At 40.5% G+C, this 20,245-nt stretch overlaps 1 protein-coding gene across 1 annotated transcript; it reads right to left on the bottom strand.

The window, feature by feature from the left end:
- Positions 1-6,343: 6,343 nt before the first annotated feature.
- On the bottom strand, positions 6,344-18,416 carry pdgfbb (platelet-derived growth factor beta polypeptide b). Its single transcript, XM_005468347.4, has 8 exons — positions 17,535-18,416; positions 12,294-12,390; positions 11,442-11,498; positions 9,997-10,190; positions 9,695-9,883; positions 8,682-9,501; positions 7,979-8,138; positions 6,344-7,877 (listed from the first exon to the last, which is right to left on the bottom strand). Exons 1-7 carry the CDS (start codon positions 17,598-17,600, stop codon positions 7,996-7,998), a joined length of 1,566 nt encoding a protein of 521 aa, XP_005468404.1. The 5' UTR covers positions 17,601-18,416; the 3' UTR covers positions 6,344-7,877; positions 7,979-7,995.
- Between the last annotated feature and the right edge of the window lie 1,829 nt (positions 18,417-20,245).

Below are 20,245 nucleotides of genomic sequence, written 5' to 3'. Positions count from 1 at the left end.
GCTAGGTTTCTGTCTTAAATTCAATATAATGAAGATGTGACCGAAGGTCCTTAAGGTAGAAGACAGTTCGATACAGTGAAGATGCAAAGAAATATCAAAAGTAAGATGTTACTATTACTGATGTACCATTATGAGCACCGCTAATATACTGATAACACTGATGCATTGAAGTGCATGCTTTATTATGGCAGCTGGTCAAAACTAGACTATAAAAAACTTTGTACTTGTCCACTGGATTCATTCAACTGTGATGAGATTTCCAGTTCAAGACGAACTGAATGTGCATAATTCTCAGACCAGAGTGTTTCAATGTGGGGACAGTGTTCTTTGAGGTGTATGCCTCTCTGCTTTCTCCAATCATAAGCAGCATCTCTGTAGCCAAAGAGCTTTGACTGATAATCCTTCTTCAGGTTGTCCTTAGCATACGTCAGTCTGGCCTGAAGGTGTCTCTTCTGGAGAAGTAGAATCTTTCTTGTTCTGCAACTTCGTAGTCCATTCTGTGCAGTGTTCTAGTGATTATCTTCTTTAAAACTACAATTCCCAACTTAGCTAAGTTATTCACTAAAGTCTCAGCAGTTGTTCTGGAGTCTTTAGACACATTGAAATACGTGGGCTAATATTTTGTCCTCCTGTGTAGTTAAATTCATTTGCATGCAATACTAATGATTCTGGAGATCCTGTTGAGCAATGTTATAGCACTTAAGCTTAATAGCATTAAATATAGGTTTAGTTTAGGCTATTTGGGGCATTTGTTAACTTACTCAATAGCTAACTCAACAATTGCTCGGACAAGTGTTGTGTGGGCCATATACAGGGAGTGCAGAATTATTAGGCAAGTTGTATTGAGGAATAATTTCATTATTGAACAACAACCATGTTTTCAATGAACCCAAAAAACTCATTAATATCAAAGCTGAATGTTTTTGGAAGTAGTTTTTAGTTTGTTTTTAGTTTGAGCTATTTTAGGGGGATATCTGTGTGTGCAGGTGACTATTACTGTGCATAATTATTAGGCAACTTAACAAAAAACAAATATATACCCATTTCAATTATTTATTTTTACCAGTGAAACCAATATAACATCTCCACATTCACAAATATACATTTCTGACATTCAAAAACTAAACAAAAACAAATCAGCGACCAATATAGCTACCTTTCTTTGCAAGGACACTCAAAAGCCTGCCATCCATGGATTCTGTCAGTGTTTTGAACTGTTCACCATCAACATTGCGTGCAGCAGCAACCACAGCCTCCCAGACACTGTTCAGAGAGGTGTACTGTTTTCCCTCCTTGTAAATCTCACATTTGATGATGGGCCACAGGTTCTCAATGGGGTTCAGATCAGGTGAACAAGGAGGCCATGTCATTAGTTTTTCTTCTTTTATACCCTTTCTTGCCAGCCACGCTGTGGAGTACTTGGACGCGTGTGATGGAGCATTGTCCTGCATGAAAATCATGTTTTTCTTGAAGGATGCAGACTTCTTCCTGTACCACTGCTTGAAGAAGGTGTCTTCCAGAAACTGGCAGTAGGACTGGGAGTTGAGCTTGACTCCATCCTCAACCCGAAAAGGCCCCACAAGCTCATCTTTGATGATACCAGCCCAAACCAGTACTCCACCTCCACCTTGCTGGCGTCTGAGTCGGACTGGAGCTCTCTGCCCTTTACCAATCCAGCCACGGGCCCATCCATCTGGCCCATCAAGACTCACTCTCATTTCATCAGTCCATAAAACCTTAGAAAAATCAGTCTTGAGATATTTCTTGGCCCAGTCTTGACGTTTCAGCTTGTGTGTCTTGTTCAGTGGTGGTCGTCTTTCAGCCTTTCTTACCTTGGCCATGTCTCTGAGTATTGCACACCTTGTGCTTTTGGGCACTCCAGTGATGTTGCAGCTCTGAAATATGGCCAAACTGGTGGCAAGTGGCATCTTGGCAGCTGCACGCTTGACTTTTCTCAGTTCATGGGCAGTTATTTTGCGCCTTGGTTTTTCCACACGCTTCTTGCGACCCTGTTGACTATTTTGAATGAAACACTTGATTGTTCAATGATCACGCTTCAGGAGCTTTGCAATTTTAAGACTGCTGCATCCCTCTGCAAGATATCTCACTATTTTTGACTTTTCTGAGCCTGTCAAGTCCTTCTTTTGACCCATTTTGCCAAAGGAAAGGAAGTTGCCTAATAATTATGCACACCTGATATAGGGTGTTGATGTCATTAGACCACACCCCTTCTCATTACAGAGATGCACATCACCTAATATGCTTAATTGGTAGTAGGCTTTCGAGCCTATACAGCTTGGAGTAAGACAACATGCATGAAGAGGATGATGTGGACAAAATACTCATTTGCCTAATAATTCTGCACTCCCTGTATAATGACAAACATTGCAAGTGGCTTACACAAGGTGTACTTGTGTTTTGCATTGAGACAGGCAAACTTACCTGTTCATTAATCAGATCAAATGTGGCCCATAAAAACAATGCAAGTGAGGAAAATTCTTTGCAATGTATTTTTTTTTAAAGCTAGGAGTAAGTATGCAGCTACCTTTTCTTCGTGGCTTTTTTAAGGTTTTGTGATTGAATTTTTTTTTTCAGAGCAGACAGTGTGCTGAAAGTGTGAAAGTACCATTTATAGTCCAGCCACTTTTAGTGCAGTACTGTTACTGAGCAAACATACAGAGGCATGACCAAAGCAAGTGTAGGTTGGCTTTGTGTTTATTTGTGTTTTATAGGAAAACCCCCCTACAAATTTTAAGATCAGGTTTAAAAGAAATGAAATGCTGTGTAGCATAATTGTAGTTGTGATTATTTGCATTTGCCTTTGCCCATTTTTCGAATGCACAGAAGCATCCACGTATACAGAGACAAAGATAATTCATTTGTATTTATCATGTTTTGCTGAAAACGGTTTTGTAAATTGGAACAGATTGTGTTTGTGTGTATGTGCGTGTGTCTGCGTGGTGACTGTGTATTTCTTAAACTCACACACCGGTGTTGGGAGCATCACACACAGTTTCACAGCGTTATCTAATTTATTGCTCTGTTTATCTTCCCATCTGTTTGGCCTGACAGGACTGCAGAGAGTTTTCAGGGGCTGCTAGTTTCTGAAAGCAGGTGTGAGTGTGTAATACACAGAGTCTGTGGTATGCATGCATGTTTTAGGTCGCTATGCAACATAACTGTAACAGAGTCACCTCGTGAAGATATTGTGCTTCGGTGATCAGTGATTTGTCTCAGTGTTAGTGAAGTATACGATTGTCACTCTGTTCTGTATGCAGAAAACACAATGGTGGAATTCCAGGCATGCTGATATCAACTTCCTGTGTTTTCAACCCATCGTTAGGTACAACTTCCTGCCTGATGATATCGAGGATCAGTTTGACATTCGCTAACTGAGAAATGATGCTTATCTTATACTTACACACTCATTTATTTGACCTGCGATGTGTCCGTGGAAGGTGAGGGGAAGGTGTTTGATGTGTTTTCCCAACATTCCAGGCTTTTCCAAATACTGTGCCCCAAAAAGCAGACACATTCCTTGGTCTCACGGTCGTCGTCACGGGCCTATTGTTCTGAGGCCAGGGAGTGAGTGACAGACACATTCATATTAAGGAGAAATGGAAAGTGGTTGAGATAAAGCACCAAGGTATGTTTTGATGGAAAGACCAGACTGCTTAATGACGGGGGTATTTGTGTGGTCATCTGTGTACGGCATGTCCCTGTCCTTTGTCGTACATAAAAACAGGAAAATAAAAGTGCTGGAAGGTGTAGGGGGTGCGTGGCGCCACACGGATGCTTGTGTAACCTCCTGTTCAAAGGCCTCCTGTTTCCTTACTACTGTACATTGGGGAATCTGAGGCATACTGGAGCACACATACTTATGACATGTCTTTCAAAGCAGCCTGGACATTAAGATGGGTTTTGTCAGTCTTACTTGAGTCTCCATATTTGCAATCTAGCTGATGAATGAGTGCGATTAAAAGAATATCTCAGAAGGATTTTAACTTTTTACACAATTTTCCCTTGTTTGGAACAACCAAATGGAACTTTTAAAGCTTTAATTTAGACTTTATTAAAAACACAATATTGCCTAGTTTCTGTAAATATATGTTTTTACTATGTGGCTAAAACAAATTCAATCATAATCCTAGCCCTAGCTGGCCAGGTGGATGTAAATAAGATTAGAGCTGCAGCTAGTTCTGCATGGTTGCACTCTCCCAAAGGTCCCCCACATGTTTCGGTGCCTGATTTCACATGCACTAACCTTATGAGGTTACCCAGACTTTGTGAACTATAACCCTACTGAGCCACTATAGTTTCAGCATGTGTTGTTCTGTCAATGTCCCAAGTCTATCAGAGGGCTAACTTACAGCCAAAGCAGCACTGAATCCTGACATAACTAGCATGATGTAACAGGATGGTTAACATTTGGGTCATGGGTCATGATGTGTTTAATTTGCATTGAAGCGTTTGTCAGGTTTTGGGTCATGATTGTTCATGTATTAGTTCCAGTGGCTGTGTGCTGGTTAGGTAATTGTGTTGTTGAGACCTAACAAGCCATAATGTCCTTTAAGGTCAGTCAGTCAGCTATGAGCAGTCCCGTGCCTTTAGTCCCTGTCCCTCGGAGACACTCCCACTCTGCTACGGTGGCTGACCCCTCTATGTATGTGAATGAGCATGAGCACTGCCTGTGTGTGTGTTTGTCGCAGTCAACAAGCCTCAGTGCACGACTCTCGCCTGTTTTTGTTTGAAGGCTGCAGGGGGTTGGGGAGCTGGGTGGACACCCATGGAAAAACAGGCATCCCACCTCAATGCTGAATTTGGAGATGGCCTGCTGTTTAGGAATAGTATGCCTGTGCAAGATTGACGGTGTTAGAGAGGGGGGCTGGAACTAATGCACGAATCACTGAATCACATATGGAGATACAAAGCAAAGCTGAAATGCTAGAAACCCTTACATAACTGTCATTTGTTACAGGCGCAATAATATGAGATCCAGCATAGTGATTTATGCAGATTAAGGCAAAACGACAAGGTCTTATTTATATGCACTCGCAGCCACATTCAAATTACCCCTTTAACCCTATACCGTTCAGGACATTAGTATTTATTATGTCAAGTAATTCCTTGTATGACTGGTATGATGACAGGAGCCCAGATGACTTATTGGCTCGATAATTCACAAACATACCAGTGCAGCTGGCTGCTGAGTTGGGGAGTTTTTGCAGCCAAGAGTCAAGTGGGTAATTGTGAAAAACAAACTACAGAGAGAGTGTGTGCCAGAGTTCACCTACAGTACATCAACCCCCACATTTTCTTCTCTCGCTTTTTTTTCCTTTCTTCCTCTCACACTTCACAAACCCCACTGTACATCTCTAAATATACAAGGTAAGCTGGAAATGATGCCTCTGAAGAGTTGGGGGTGTTTTAGGTTAAACAGCTCAGCTACATATATATATAAAAATAAGCTAAAGTGATAAGTTTATGAACATTTCTGTATCTGGCCTTAAAATCCCACATGAATGAGGATAGTCTCACAGTCTCAACACTCAGGTCCAAACCAAATTATATGATCTATTTTCTTTTAATCTATCACCATCATCCAGTCAATATTTAAATTATCCGTGCTTTACTGGGTGGCTAAACTGATGATACTCCTGATAAATGTTATGTCATTTTGTTGACTATAAAATGAAGTTAGCATAAACTGACTAAAACTGCAGTTTGTTGAACTGAAAAATGAGCCCAAACATGTAGAAAACAAGTTTATAGCTCAATTCAGATAAAAGTTTTTGGTCTGCATTTTCTTTCTTCATAACTGATTCTTTAGGCCTCAAAGTTATAGCTTATTAAATGCCAAGGTGAGAGCTAACTATGTTGCTAGCCATCTGCGAGGCTTCACTTCAGCTAACTGTAGCCACTGTTTGAGTTGTCTTTTTGTCCTTTATAATGCAATTTTTAAATGCTTTTTTGCATTCACCTGTATGTTACTTGATACTAATTATCAGGAACCTATGTGCCAAAAACATTCAGGCTATGCATATTGCTAAACAAGCTATTGCTAACTGATAACCAGCCAACTGTCTGACCAGCCTCCAGGCTCCAAAAGGCCAAAATGGTGATGGCCATAAAATGAAAGGTCAAAGTGACATTATAGCAAGTAGTCTATGGTTTAGCAATTTTTAGTAATTTCATGTGCTAATATGCTGAATTAAGATGCTAAACATGATGAAAAGAAATGGTACCTGTTTAGTATTTGGAGGAAACACTATCATTTAAACATGCAGCACTGGGCTTAACTGCCTCGAATTAATGAAAGGGAATAAAAACACATACAAAGTAGTTTCAAGCACATTAGCTTCTTATACCCATATGAAAATAGCATTATGTGGCAAAGTTATCACAAACATTCTCTTTTTTTCACCAGATCAGGTAAGAAAACACTTTTCTCTTTTTTTAAAAAGTAACAGTTGTCAGATGGTATAAGGAACATACATACAAGCCTTTTTTCAATAACTTAAAATGTTCTGACTCTAAATTATCAGACACAAAATAGCATCAGTGTTTTTCTACATGCTGTTATTAAGGGAAACAGAAAGGTCATAAAAACAACAACATTTGTAAAGTTTATCTTAGTTTTCTTGTTTTAATAGCTAACCCTTGAGTTACTGTGTAGAAGGTGGGATCCTACAGAAATACACTCTGGGGTTAGGACTTGAATGAATGTGACTGCTTCCACCAAAACATATCTGGTGGGGGGAGAGACATTTCTGTATGAAAGGAAAAAAAACTCAAATAAAGAATATAGATGTGAGCAGAAACATATACTGAACCACACAGGCATACAAAACAAACACACATGCACGCACTATTTGACACTGAAGCTGAACACTGGGGATACTGGGGTAAACTGACAGGATTAGTTTTTTTATGTTCTGTCCCTTTGTTTAAACCTTGCAGTTATTATGACACAATGAATCTTTTTTTCAGACTCTATCTCAGTCACATGTTGTTTGCAGTATTTTTTATAGAGAGTAGTAACAGTAGCAACAAATAAATAAGAAACATAGCACACAGTCAGGTCACAAGCCAATTCTCGTTCCACCCGTGACAATACTTTGAGACAAGGAAACCTCATTAATGCAAAACTATATGTTTTCTATACCCATATAAGTGTAATTCCAGTGTTTGCAATGAGTTACATAAAATTAAATATGGTTTGAGAGAGACCATCATTTTTAATGAGCTAATAATTGATATCACACATGGAAATTCTTCTGCTCCTGCAGTGTGTTGACGATATAATAATCTCTGTTATTATATTATCCAATTAGAAAAACAGCTAAGTTAGGCTTTTTTTGGTTAATTTTTACACCAGATATACTCCTTATTCTAATCTAACTGTGATTATCACACAATCCAGGCTTTCAGCAACAAACTCCTTATACACTTGGTTCTGTCAACATTTAAGTGCAGTTTCTGTCTGCTGATATCAAGACAAGGTTCCAAGGAGACTTTTGAAATTGCACTATTTTATACAGTTCTACAGCGATGCAGTTTCATTTCCCCACAGGCACAGTGCTTGCACACAGTTCATCAGTCTTTGGGTGCCACTTGTTGCTTCATACCATCAACTGTCAAAGAGGCAAGCATTCTCTGGAGAAGGTCCACCTTTTCTTTACACTCCATTTTCTCGTTTCCCCCTCCTCTGTTACTCCCGGTATAGGTAGAGGTTCACCAGACAGTCATTAGTAGTGTTACTGAGGAGATCTCACAGGACGAGCGGGTTACTGACAAATGAATAAATACTTGTACAAAGGGAGTCCATTTGGGTCTTCTCTGGGTTATCCACAAAATGCACCATGTTCTCTTTGTCCCTGTGGTAGAAATACAGGAAGATGGGATTACAATAAGAAACATAAAGCACAATTATAATTGTTTTTTCTTTTGTTTTGTTTTATATATTCTATGAACTAACCTGGGTTTCTTTTAGTTCTACATCAGCATTGCTCTCATAGCTGCTTTACTGATCCGTCTGCGATTCTTCCTCATCCTTTTTGTTTTTTGTGGTCGAGTTGGGAGTCTGGGGGCTGTAGGAGCCGATGGCTTTTTTGTGGTTGTTGTCGATGTTGTTGTCTCTGTAAGATGGAAAACAAAGAGTGTAAGAGAAAATTACAAAAGCTGTGCATAAGATTAGCTTGAACAGGCTTCAGTCAAACTCAGCACATCAGCTGATATCAGTGCCAGCTCACATTGATTGTTTACTCAGTTTCTATACAGGGCTTTCTAGTTAAGTTACTTTAACCTGTCTACAGTTGCTGGCAGTCTGTAGGCCGCTTTGCAACCCAACTTCATCCCAGCTCTTCCTTTACATGCCGTGTCTTACTTAAAAAGCAATCAGCCTTTTGCTTTAAATGTATGCACATGGAGGGGGCCTCATGCTTTCCACATGTGTGCATGAACTATGGGACAGTCCCACCACTGAACCATAATATAAATATGGATTACTGCAAATGGAAATATCTTTTTTGACTGTATATAGAGTCAGGACCACTTCAATCTATTACGTTCACTCTTGTGATAAAATATACTCTTAAATATTTTAAGCACGCTGTTTTAGTTAATTGAACAATTTACTTAATTCTACACTGTTTAAAAAAACGTTAAATAATCTCTGTTACCTGGTTTCTGAGTTGTAGTTTGGTGACTGGGATGATGTTTACCATGTAGGTGGTGACTGACTGTCTCCTTTTCTCTCTGCCTTTCTTCCTCTTCTCGCTTCATCTGCTGCTGTCTCAGTATTTCCTTTTCTTCGTCCAACCTTTTATGGAGAAGCAGAAGCTCTTTTCTCTCCTCCTCCAGTTTGGCTTCCGCAATCTGTAATATCCTCTCCTGCTCTGGAGTCTCGTTTTCTCTTTGTCGCGCCAGCTCACGGGGTTCCGGGTTTGGTTCTTTGGTGGGTCGGAACCTGCCCCTAACTGTGTCAGTGACGGTTTCCTCGGTAGGGCTGAATTTTGTTTCAGGAGTAACATGCTGAGAGAATCCACTTGTGTGACTCTTTGAATATTTGCCTTTGTCTTCTTGCCACAATGGGCTGTGTGTTTGTGTCTCTTTGTTCTCCTCGTTAACTTTCCCTCCAGTGTTAATGATGTGCAACCCGTTCCCACCTTCAGCCAACTTGTTCTTCACCTCAGTTCCAGCTGTATCCACTGAGGAGGCAGTTTTGTTGTCATCTGAGACCACGCCATCCTTCCTCTCCACATTCTCAGTTTCTTTAGCCTCAACAAGCTTGCTGATGTTATGAGCCCAGTGTGGAGCAAAGAGAACGGCTTCTCCAGAACGAGAAGTGTCCTCCCCAGCAAGACTGTATCCTTCTCCGGGCTGAGTGAAAGTGTCTCCCCTGGGGCTCCATTGTTGCTCCAGGAGATCCTCCAGGTGGGCCCTCTGGTTCTGTTTGAGCTCATCCAACTGATGAAGTTCATCCTTGGAATGCAGCTTAGCCTTGTCAGAAAAAAAGAAACAAAATTCATTTTACTTTTATTTTATTTACAGCTATAAATGCACTGCAGTGCACAGGTACAACACAGTTATGCTTGGAAAGAAAAATTCTATTTGCCTTGCACTGGTATGACAATGAGACAAAAGTAAGCTTTCATTCTGAAAAATAATGATAGTAAGCAGAGTTTCTGTGCACCTGTCCCTGTGCATGTCCTTGGCTATGCGTCTGGTTTCGATGCAGGTAGCCGTGCTGCCTGCGAGAGGATTTCTTCTTGTGCGGTGGAGGACGAGGAGCAGTCTGACATCTGCACTCCACGTGATCCACAACTGACACCACTGCTTTAGCATAAGTGGGTTTCTTGTTGATGTACTCGACCTTCATAACCTAGGGAGTTTGAGAATAAGATGGGAGGAACAGGAAACAATTCTGAGAACAGCACTAACGGATGTGCGTGTGTATACATGTATGTGTATATAGCTCTGTGTGAGGTTGTTTACCTGCAAGTATCTTTTGTGTGTGACAACAGGAACACACTGCAAGCTTTTAGTGTTGCAGCAGCCAGAGCAGCGCTGCACCTCAACGCAGGGTGGCCATAGCAGGAAGTTAGCATTGCTCCGGTCCAACATTGCCCTTGTGACCTCAACCACTTCTGTTCGAACTTTACACAGAGCTTGCTGGGCCGGCTGGGCATCTGATCCATGAGACACAAGTGAACATGAGTAATATGGCAGAAGTGGTGTTACATTAGTATTTCAAACATCCATCCAGCCCTGAATTCATTTTTTCTTTTTTTTTTCTCCAGCTTGCTCATTCATCCACTCTAATAAGACTACCTTGTTTTCATGTCTGTTTAGGCGATAGTAAAACACAAGCTCCTGTCTGATCACCTGTCAGTACTGCGTATTAGCACTTCAGCAGCTTGTAGACCTGAAGCACGAAGCTTCAAAGGAGAAAATATGCTAGAACTTCTTCTCATCAAAAGGCAAAGATTAGCGTAGGCCCATTAGTGTCTCTCAGTCAACCAGACGGTTAGTGATTAATGACAAGTAATTCAGCTATCTGCTTTATCATAATAATGAAAAAAACACTTAATGGGAAGGGTTTTAACCGTATCACTGAAACCATACTTGTCGCATTAATCACTTCACAGGAAACTTGACTGAACACTGAAAGGAGTCCTCTACTAATGAGGATTGAGTACTGCTACATTCATGAGGAAAATCAGGAATTCTGCATGGCGGCACTAAAACCTTCTATTCATCTTGTATGAATATGAACAGAGTGACATTCATCCACACTAGGAAGAATTTCTGTGAAGATCTGAAGAGCCACATACAGAAAATAAGTCTTTTTGTCATATCCTCCTGAGAACTGAGGAAAAAATTATTTACCAGTGTAACTTTTTTTGTGATTGCCTGCCTCTTTGGAGAATAAGAGGACACCCAAACACATGAGGAATCATTGAAGAGGCCAAAATGTCCTCTATTAAGCACATTGGGACTAAGTAAGGTAGCTCAAATAAGTCAAAAGATAAAGACCAAAAGCAAATGTCAATTACAGAGGCTGGACTTAACGCATTCACAATACATCCACATCTGAAATACAAAAAAATGTCTTCTAAAATATACTGATGGGAATGAAAAGGAACATCTTGATGCATGCTCAATCATCCAGGTAAGTAAATCTCCAAAAGTTGATTCTGTTCATCTGGACGTAGCGTTTTCAGTGGGAGAAACGTTTCGTCTCTCATCCAAGTGACTTCTTCAGTCCCAGCTGACTGCAGGTTTCCCCAATCTTATAAACAGTGCATTTGCATAATGACTGAAACTAGCACCGCTGAAACGTTTCTCCCACTGAAAACGCTACGTCCAGATGAACAGAATCAACTTTTGGAGGATAAAATGGAAGTTTGGCTGAAGTTTTGGGGGGGTTAAGGTCTCACCGAGGCTCCTTGGTAGTCTGTGACCTCCATTGGCTGCAGAAGTCTCGTCTTCCTCATCTGAAACAGAAACCAAAAACAGCATTTGACTTATGTCCCCGACAAATCATGAGCATTTCATTTTTTTGCATGGGGTGTCATACATATAATCCAAGGCCTTTTAGCGCCCTCTGTATGTGGAGAGATAAAACTCAAGCTTGTGTCAAAAGAGCGAGGAGGATGGGGGCATAGCTGATGTCACATTTGAGTCACAAAATAAGAGACCCAGCCCGAGGGCAAACCAGTTGTTACACTTTTATAAATCTAATAAATCTTGTGTGTTTCTGACATCATGTACACTGCTGTACGTTTTATTACCGGTCACGTTTCCTTTTTTCAATTAGTGTAAGAAAAATGCAATAATTACCACTTATTACTGCATTTCTGTTGTAACAGGAAAAATGTATGCTTTTTTTCTTCATTGTGCAACATGTTGTTCTTTATTTTGAAAGTGCAACATAACCTCAGCTTTCTCAAACCAACTTTAATCTGTGCTAACATGTTACGAAAACCACTTCTCATTGTGACCACAACAATGTAAGAGTAGCATTTTTTTTTACTTTAATGTCAATACATGTTTAGGGAAGAGCTACAGATATTTAAAAAAGGACTTCAGGGTTGCACTGGTACTCTAGATGATTGGGTTTTGTGAACAGAATAACAAATGTTTTAGGGGAGCTTAATCTGGCTGTGTGTAACTGAAAATGGTATTAAATTTACGACGTCACGAAGGCTGGAGTAAAAATGCAGACAGCAACTTGGAGTCTGGTTTCAAAGCATGTATCAGTAATAAGATTAGAAAGCTCTGGTCTTTACCTACGGAGTCAGAGAGCAGCAGCATCTGAAGGTCCTCTATTGAGGAGATGGGGCTGTTTCTAACCAGCTCCACCAGGGCTGCAGGCAGAGCGTCCTCCTGAAACACAGATATATAAGAGACCTTAAGATGCACTCTTCTGGATCGTTTGTGAGATTTTAAAAACACAGAAGACGACATTGAGACACATTATCACCAGCGCACCTGGCTACAGATGAGATTTTCCCACATCTGTAACATCTGATCTGAGGAAACTGTTGCCAAAGTTACCAAAGCATAAACAAAAATCCAAACACCAGATTGAGAACATGAATGTGCTATCACTCAAAATCTACAGTTATGTGAAACAGAGATCATTATGCACAATAAAGTTAAAAATACAGCTGAACCTTTGACCCCTACAATGAGGTGATCTGGTGGCTCTGTTTAGCTGCTTGCATGCTGGCATGGTTTGAGAGAGACATATCAGTACAGTTCTCAGTGATTGCCTCCATCCTATGATAAAGCATCATAAATTTCAGGGTGCCCACTTTCCCCACCCATCACAGTCACTGAATGATTTGATAACTGTGAAGACATCCTTAAACGTTCGCAGTCTCCAATTTCCAGCTCACTTGAACACCTATGAATTTAGAGCAACGTGTTATAGAGGTCTTTCCACCCCCATCACCAAAACACCACATGAGGGGAAAATGGTCTTCGATCCCTGCAGTAGACGTAGAAGCACTGAAGTTGTTTGGTGGCACACATGGTGGCTCCTATGTGATTAAACTGATGCATGTATAAACTGTATTCATATATAAAATCTGAAAAACATTGACTGGGCCTTTAAACACTTCTCTGCTACCTTATTACTCTTACTGTGTACTCATAGAAAGGTAATTCACCAAACAGTTCAATGTTATGACCAGGACACAGAAACCGGAATATGGTTCTTTTTGTTTTGTTATTTGGGGTCGTCAAAAGATAACAAACTGTTTTTTTCTCAGTGGATCTGGGCAAATATTTCTATAGTATTAAACCATAAAATCAAAAACAGCCCCACATTGTGAGTCCATGAATTTAACCCCTCTAGTCATTAATGGGTAAGAGACAGCTAAGGAGGGGGGAGAATTAACCAAAGCGGACACACAATGGTCACTAAGAGCACGGTGAATGACTATTGGCGTTGTGTCTTCTCATCTGCTAACATTTAGGGGTCAAAGGAGCAAGGAAGGAGTCAGGAAGTGGGGGAAGGAGTGATACAGAGAGGATGAGAGAAGGGAGGCGCATCTGAAAAAAAGGAGGAATAATAGATGAATTAAAGCTGGGCTGAAACGGACGAGGATCAGCCGTGGGTCGAGGCACTTCCTTGCATTGATTTCAGTGCTGTAAATGTGGTTCACTTGCTTTGGAGTCTCACGCTAGAATGGAACCGATGAAAATGACCAAAAGAGCAAATGTGTAGAGCATTAAGTGAACCATGTTCAGTTCAGTAAATGTTTAATCATTATACAAAGCCATCTGGAAATAAACTTATGTTTTAATACTGATTAATTTAAGGTCTGAAGAAAATAATGAATCCCAGCGGGACGCAGGTTTTAGAAAAAGGAAACGGCCATTCATGCATGAGTATTCTCACCCTGCCCATACTGTTTGCCACTGACATTCCCCCATTGTTGCTCAGATTTTCAGACAGTCAAATAATACAGCAGGGAAATGCCTGCTGTATTACACTCGCATCTCTGCCGCGGAGCTGCCGATGCCCCTGAGGAGTCATCATGATTATTTCCTCCTTTTGCCAATGGAGCAAAGCTGCCTGCTTGGCTAATTGTGTCTGATGTTAATTATAGGACGTGTGCTTTTGTTCACGGTGGTGCCTGCTGTCATGACAATTTGTGTCTAAGCAGGAAATATTAAATAAACATTTCAGTTCTGATAAACAAAGCAGATGTAAACAGATGCAAACTGGACTGGCAGACTATGTAAACACCCTCTGATAATGATTAATGAGCACCTATGGCATGAAGGTGAATTATCAAGGTTAAGAAAAGCGTTTTTATAGGTGCATTTCATATTTCCTGCAGGGAGAAGCATAAAAATAATAATAATATAGAGCTGAATGTCATTTTAATACAAACAGCAGCATCTTATTCATTCCGAAAAAGGATAAAAAGCTAAAGTTTCTTAAAGAAAAGATTAAACTCTATCTCAGAATCCAGCTGTATCTGCAGTAGTTAGCCTGTTTGGAATAATTAGCTTCTGTTTTTGACAGCTGCTAATCTACAACACAAAAGACCACTCCTGCCAAACTGTGTCTTATACCTGAACCATTCAGGTATGTTTTCTCCCTTTTTTCTGCTAATTAGGGCAGAAAAAAACCACAAGACTTGACATACTGGAGTATTTATCACCTGAAGAAACTCCCCATCCCCTGGAGAACTCCTGGACACATTGAAGAATGCCAGGTACAGGCAGCGGCTGCAGTGGGCAGAGGAGGAGAGGGAACATCTAATTGTACATAATTAGAGGGTCGAGTTTGCTGCTGGCGAAACAGCAGCAGCAGCCAGAGCACATGTGTGAGGTTTCACATGTAGTCCCTGAAAGTATGCTGACACATGCTCAATACGGGCATGTGCCAGAAACTGTGAGTTTAATTAATTCCACTGTCATAATTGGCATGAGCGCTTGGAAAGGGGCCTGATGCAATGTAGCCCAAACTAAATTCCATTCTGGTGGTCCTTGGCTAGGTGCATATGATCATTACAGCTTTATACGTGACAACCACTTCATATACCAGCAGCTTCTTTTCTGGTGAAGTTCTTTTAATAAAGAGCATAATTGAACATACAGTCTCTATGATTTTCCCAGCTGCCATGCCATAAACTTTAAAATCACACGCGGGGAATTTCCAGGTTGTATACCTTCAAAGCCTTTTGTGACTTTCTCCTTCAAAAATACTGTCAAAGTTTTCTTTTACATGTGGTGCCTGCAGAGGCGGTGGAATGGAAAGACAGCTTGACGACAGGAATTTAAAGTCAACCGTCATCGCTACATTTAAAATGTACTTTTATGTGAGGCGGTGATAATGATGGAAGTTTACTTATATGTACAGGACTGGATGAAAGAAGGAAAGTGAAGCAATAAAATGAATGTTTAAAGATTCAGCTTTACACGATAGAGATATACTGCAGTTCAGCATTCGCAAAGCTATTGTGTTTGTAACTTATTTTCTTTTTACAGACATGTGCACAAGTTCTCTAAAAAGAGAGTCCTGACAGGAGAAAGTATACCCATATGGGCTTCTTTCATTGGCTCCCTGTTAAATGCTTCTTACCACATACAATGTCTTGAATTACCAGGCCCCATCTTGTCTTTAAGACCGCATAGTACTGTATTACTCCAATACAGCACTTCACTCTCAGAGTGTGGGCTTACTTGTGGTTCCTAGAGTGTTTAAAAGTAAAATGGGAGGCAAAGCCTTCAGCTTTCAGGCCCCTCTTCTGTGTAACCAGCTCCCAGTTTGGATTCAAGAGACAGACACTCTCTTTTTCAAAAACTTTCCCTTTTGACAAAGCACATATTTAGGGTTGGATCAGGTGACCCTGAATCCTCCCTTAGTTACACTGCAATAGGTTTAGGCTGCCAGGGGCTTCCCAGTGATGGGCCGAGTGTTTCTTCTTCACTCACCTTTTTAACCCTCTATGTGTTTATACACCCCTCTGCATGTAATCATTAGTTAATATTAATCTCTGGCTCTCTTCCACAGTGTGTCTTTTGTCCCGTCTTCCTTCCCTCACCCCCAGTGTGTCACGGCAGATGCCCCCCCTCCCCTTATTTGGTTACACTGGAGGTTTCTTCTTGTTGAAAGGGAGTTTTTCCTTCTCATTGTCGCCAAGTGCCTGTTCATAGGGAGTTGTCTGATTGCTGGGGTTTTCTCTGTATTATTGTAGGGTCTTACAACTTTACAATATAAAGCTCCTTGAGGAGACTGTTATTATGATTTGGCGCTATGCAAGTAAAACTGAATTGAAATTGAATAAGTTATTCTGGGAACAAACTATACCAACCCATCGGTTCTATGGCAGAAAACTAACTCAATCAATGGCCCTTTTTCTTGCTTTTTTAAAAACATTGTTTAAGCCTTCACTTCCCACGATTGACTTGTTAATTATGTGTGCTTTAACCCCATTGACATGACATGAATTGCCTGGGTCAGAAACACAGATGAAATCTGCATGGAAGCAGAAGACTGATAAAATCAGACTTCATATCAGCGAAGGAAAAGTGGACAGGATTTGTTCTAAAATGAACATTACATTGTTGTCTAGGTCAAGTGAGTCTTGACCTAGATGAGTTAAGTTTAGTTTTCCTGCTTGACCTCACCAGATTTTATCCATCTTTTCTGCCTTTATATATTCACTGCTGTTGGCTGATTTTCACCTGTTTCTAAGACACTGTTTTGGCATATAACATGGTGCAAGAGAAAGGAAGGTGTTGATTAAAATAGGAAGCAACATATAATCATAAAAACAAAAATCACACAAAAAAGTACAGAAACAACAAACGTGGTCTCTGTAGGATGGTGTTAATGTATGTATGAATGCGCTGGCTGCCTTTAACATCTGGAACAGCAGCATCCGTGAATGCATCACTTCACCACGTGGTGAAGCATCCAGCTGTAAATGAGCCTATCATGGCAGCGCCCGTTTCCTTGCACATCACCCACAGAGGTTGACCCCTACATGTGTCTGCCCCTGGGCATCCATTCATAACGCCAGTTAATGGGGAGGAATAACAGTTATCTTCTGTATGAAGAGAAGCAGTAAGAGAAAGACCGAGTCTGAAGTTGGAGGTTTTTTGTTTGGTTGGTTTTTTAAAGGCGGACATGAGCTTAAAAAATAATGACACAGTTTGAACAGCATGTGCATTGCAGTTGGAGTAATGTCCTTACTCAAAATTAAAAAAAAAAAAAGTAAGACTACAAGAGTCACAGCCCAATGTTAGCCATAAAATATACAGTAGGCTAACGCATATAGGCCCATTAATATATTTATATGCTTCGAGTATTATATACATATATACTACTATTTAATAAAAAAAATAAAGACTTTACAACACTGTTGTGTTTTATATCCTGCCGTAAACCTTGCGGCTTCACGCTTTGGTGCTTTTTGTTTTTTTTTATAGTGCTCTAATTTCAAAGGGACCACTAATCCCTCTTAAGTGTCCGAGAAGTTTCTAGAACTTTGATTTGAACTCACCTCGGCCACGCCAAACCGCAGACACACCGCTAGCAACGCGAGCAGCAGCTGTACCCACGAGCTCATCTTGCTGCCCAGCCTCGAGCCTCTTCGACGGACCGGGCATTTATGGAAGCGCGAGAGAGCCTCTCTCCTCAGCACTGCGCGCGGGGGACAGCGGCTCGCCCTGCGAAACTGCGCGCGCGTGCGAGCGTCCGTCCACACCGCGGTCCCACAGCAGAGGTGTTCCCAAAAGATGAAGAAGAATCCGCTCAGCTGCACCAAACTTTTTTTTTTCAAGTTCCCCTCGAAATATAAAGATAAAAATTCAGAGCGACAGTAAGCCTCCTACTTTTAGTTCACTCTTCAAAGTCCGGTTTAGTTCACTCAGTTAACTTCACCTTGATGCGCTGAAGTGTCCGTTTTTGGCTGAAAGCTCAGATGAAAAGAATAAGAACATTTTAGCAAAAGACATTTCCAAGCAATTAAAGTCTACACTTCAGAAAAATACTTAAAAAAAAAAAAATATCCAAGAGATTTAGAAAGGAAGTAAAGTTAAAATAATTCCAAGTGTGTCCCAAATTAATTTCTTTTCTTTTTTTTAAAAAAAAGTAATAAATTACAAATCCATTTGAATTTTCATTTCCCGACAGTCAAGAGTCTTTTCCTCTTTAACCGTAACGCGTCCCAAAACTCCAGCTTAGAGGCAGAAATAACGTCGCAGGAAGGTAGTTTGCGGTTCTCTTCTTCCAAGGAGTCTTATCAACAAGCAAACCGCTGTGTGGCTCGGTGCGTCTCAGCCCCTGGACCTGACTGATTACGCAGCCGTGTTGTTGGTGGCGGTGAAGGGGAGAGCAGATTTTCACGAGTGTGCGGTATCTCTGCTGCCCCCTGTCCGAAGAAAAGTCGATGCAAGCAAAATTTGTCCACTAACAGCTGCCTGGCAGCAGCCACTCTGAGAAATATTTCCTCAGCCATGAATCATTTATGCAGATATTTGTAAGGCCGGGCCATTTTTTTCCCTTCCTCACATGAATCTTTACAACACACCTTAAAACTCCATTAACTGTAGAAAGCAACCAAAGTAACTGAGTACATTTACTCAACAGCACACCACTTTAGCTATTGTTTCCACAGTCCATGCTGTTTTACTACATTTATTTTGAAGCTATTTGCACACGTTCATTTTCATATTTACTTGTTTTGCAAATAATCACAATACAAAGTGTCTTGTACATTATTATTATATAATATGAAGTGCATTATATAAAGTAAAAGTTACTGTCTGGTACTTCTAAATGGATGCATTAATAGGCTGTTAATGTCCCACTAGTGTCATGTGTGAGGAAAATATGAAGCCCTTGCTGTGATGCTGTGCAACACGATTCCTTTTGCTATTTTTTTTAAGAGATGTGTGATTTTTCAAAATGAGCCATCAGCAAATACTTATAATTATCCCCCCAAATTTTGCTTTTGGGCCTAGCAAAATATTATTCATACGGACAGGTTCTGATCAGCTGTGTTCAGTTGGTTTATTGTATATCTTGACTGCTGTGTCTTAACAAACCTTGTAGTTGTAAGTTTCTACTGAATTTCTTCACATGAGCACCCTGTGAGGTCTAACTACTGTCGCGTCTGTGTTAAAATATTGTGTATAAGCTGGTAAATTTCTCTCAGCAGTTCAGTTCAGTTTTGGCTGTTTTTTTCTTGTCTGCTGGGTGTAGCGGCGTCTGATAGTTTCAAGGCTGACATATTGTGTACATATGCGCATGCACTTCAGCACCCCCAACTTCAAGGCCCTTCCCACGGCTCTGATGGTAGAGATTATCATCAGAAGGTAGGCCATGCACACAGCATGCACTGCCTTGACTCCAACGCAACCTAGTGATTGAGACTAAAAATTTATGGGTGAGGATTCACTGAGGCCACAGATCATTGAAACACAAGCATCATTTTCCAAACGATTTCCTGCGCAATCAAACTTCTTTTCGCAAGCGGAGGAGTCGCCTCCTGCTGGTCATTAGGGTTAAGGCACTTTTGAAGTAGCATCACTTTTCAGTCCCAGATGCTACCTCCATTTTTTATGTGCAGTCTATGATTCTGATTAACAGTTAATAAACCCTGACATCTTTAATATTGTTATTCCTTTTCTTATTGTTGATGTTGTAGATATGGTTGTTGTTCATTTTAAGAGGACTAATATTCAACATTAGTTAACTGTGAAAAACTGAATGTTCCAATTATTCTTTAGCATCTGTGTAAAATGAACAGTTATATCTATAACGAGGTACAACACATAAGTATGGGATATCACGCCTTAAACCATTTGCTGTGCCTTAAACCATGTCAGCACCTATGCATAACCCATATTCTTAATTTAGTGTGTTGTATAACAGACCTTTTGTGCAGATGCTTTGTTAGAGAGGTCATGGGGATAGTTGCCATGCCAACTGACTCCTCTTATTATCAGCATCACCGCCACCAGCATCAGCGAGGTTTTCAGGAAATAAAAGGTGTTTCTAAATATCACAGGAGTTATTCTAAGATTTCTGACCTTTTGATGATCACTCGTGTTTAAAGGACATTTCTGAACAATGCCCGATTGGTGAGTTTGCAGGCCCAAAAATAGCATATCAGGTAGATGACCTTTTTTAGACTTGCTATATTATTTGACAGAAGAAAAGAGCAAGTAAGTTTTTGTATAATAGAAAACATGTCTAAAAGGGATAAGA

Source organism: Oreochromis niloticus, linkage group LG4 (assembly GCF_001858045.2).
Source record: "Oreochromis niloticus isolate F11D_XX linkage group LG4, O_niloticus_UMD_NMBU, whole genome shotgun sequence".
Classification (NCBI taxonomy): domain Eukaryota; kingdom Metazoa; phylum Chordata; class Actinopteri; order Cichliformes; family Cichlidae; genus Oreochromis; species Oreochromis niloticus.
This window is presented reverse-complemented; position numbering and strand designations above follow the sequence as displayed.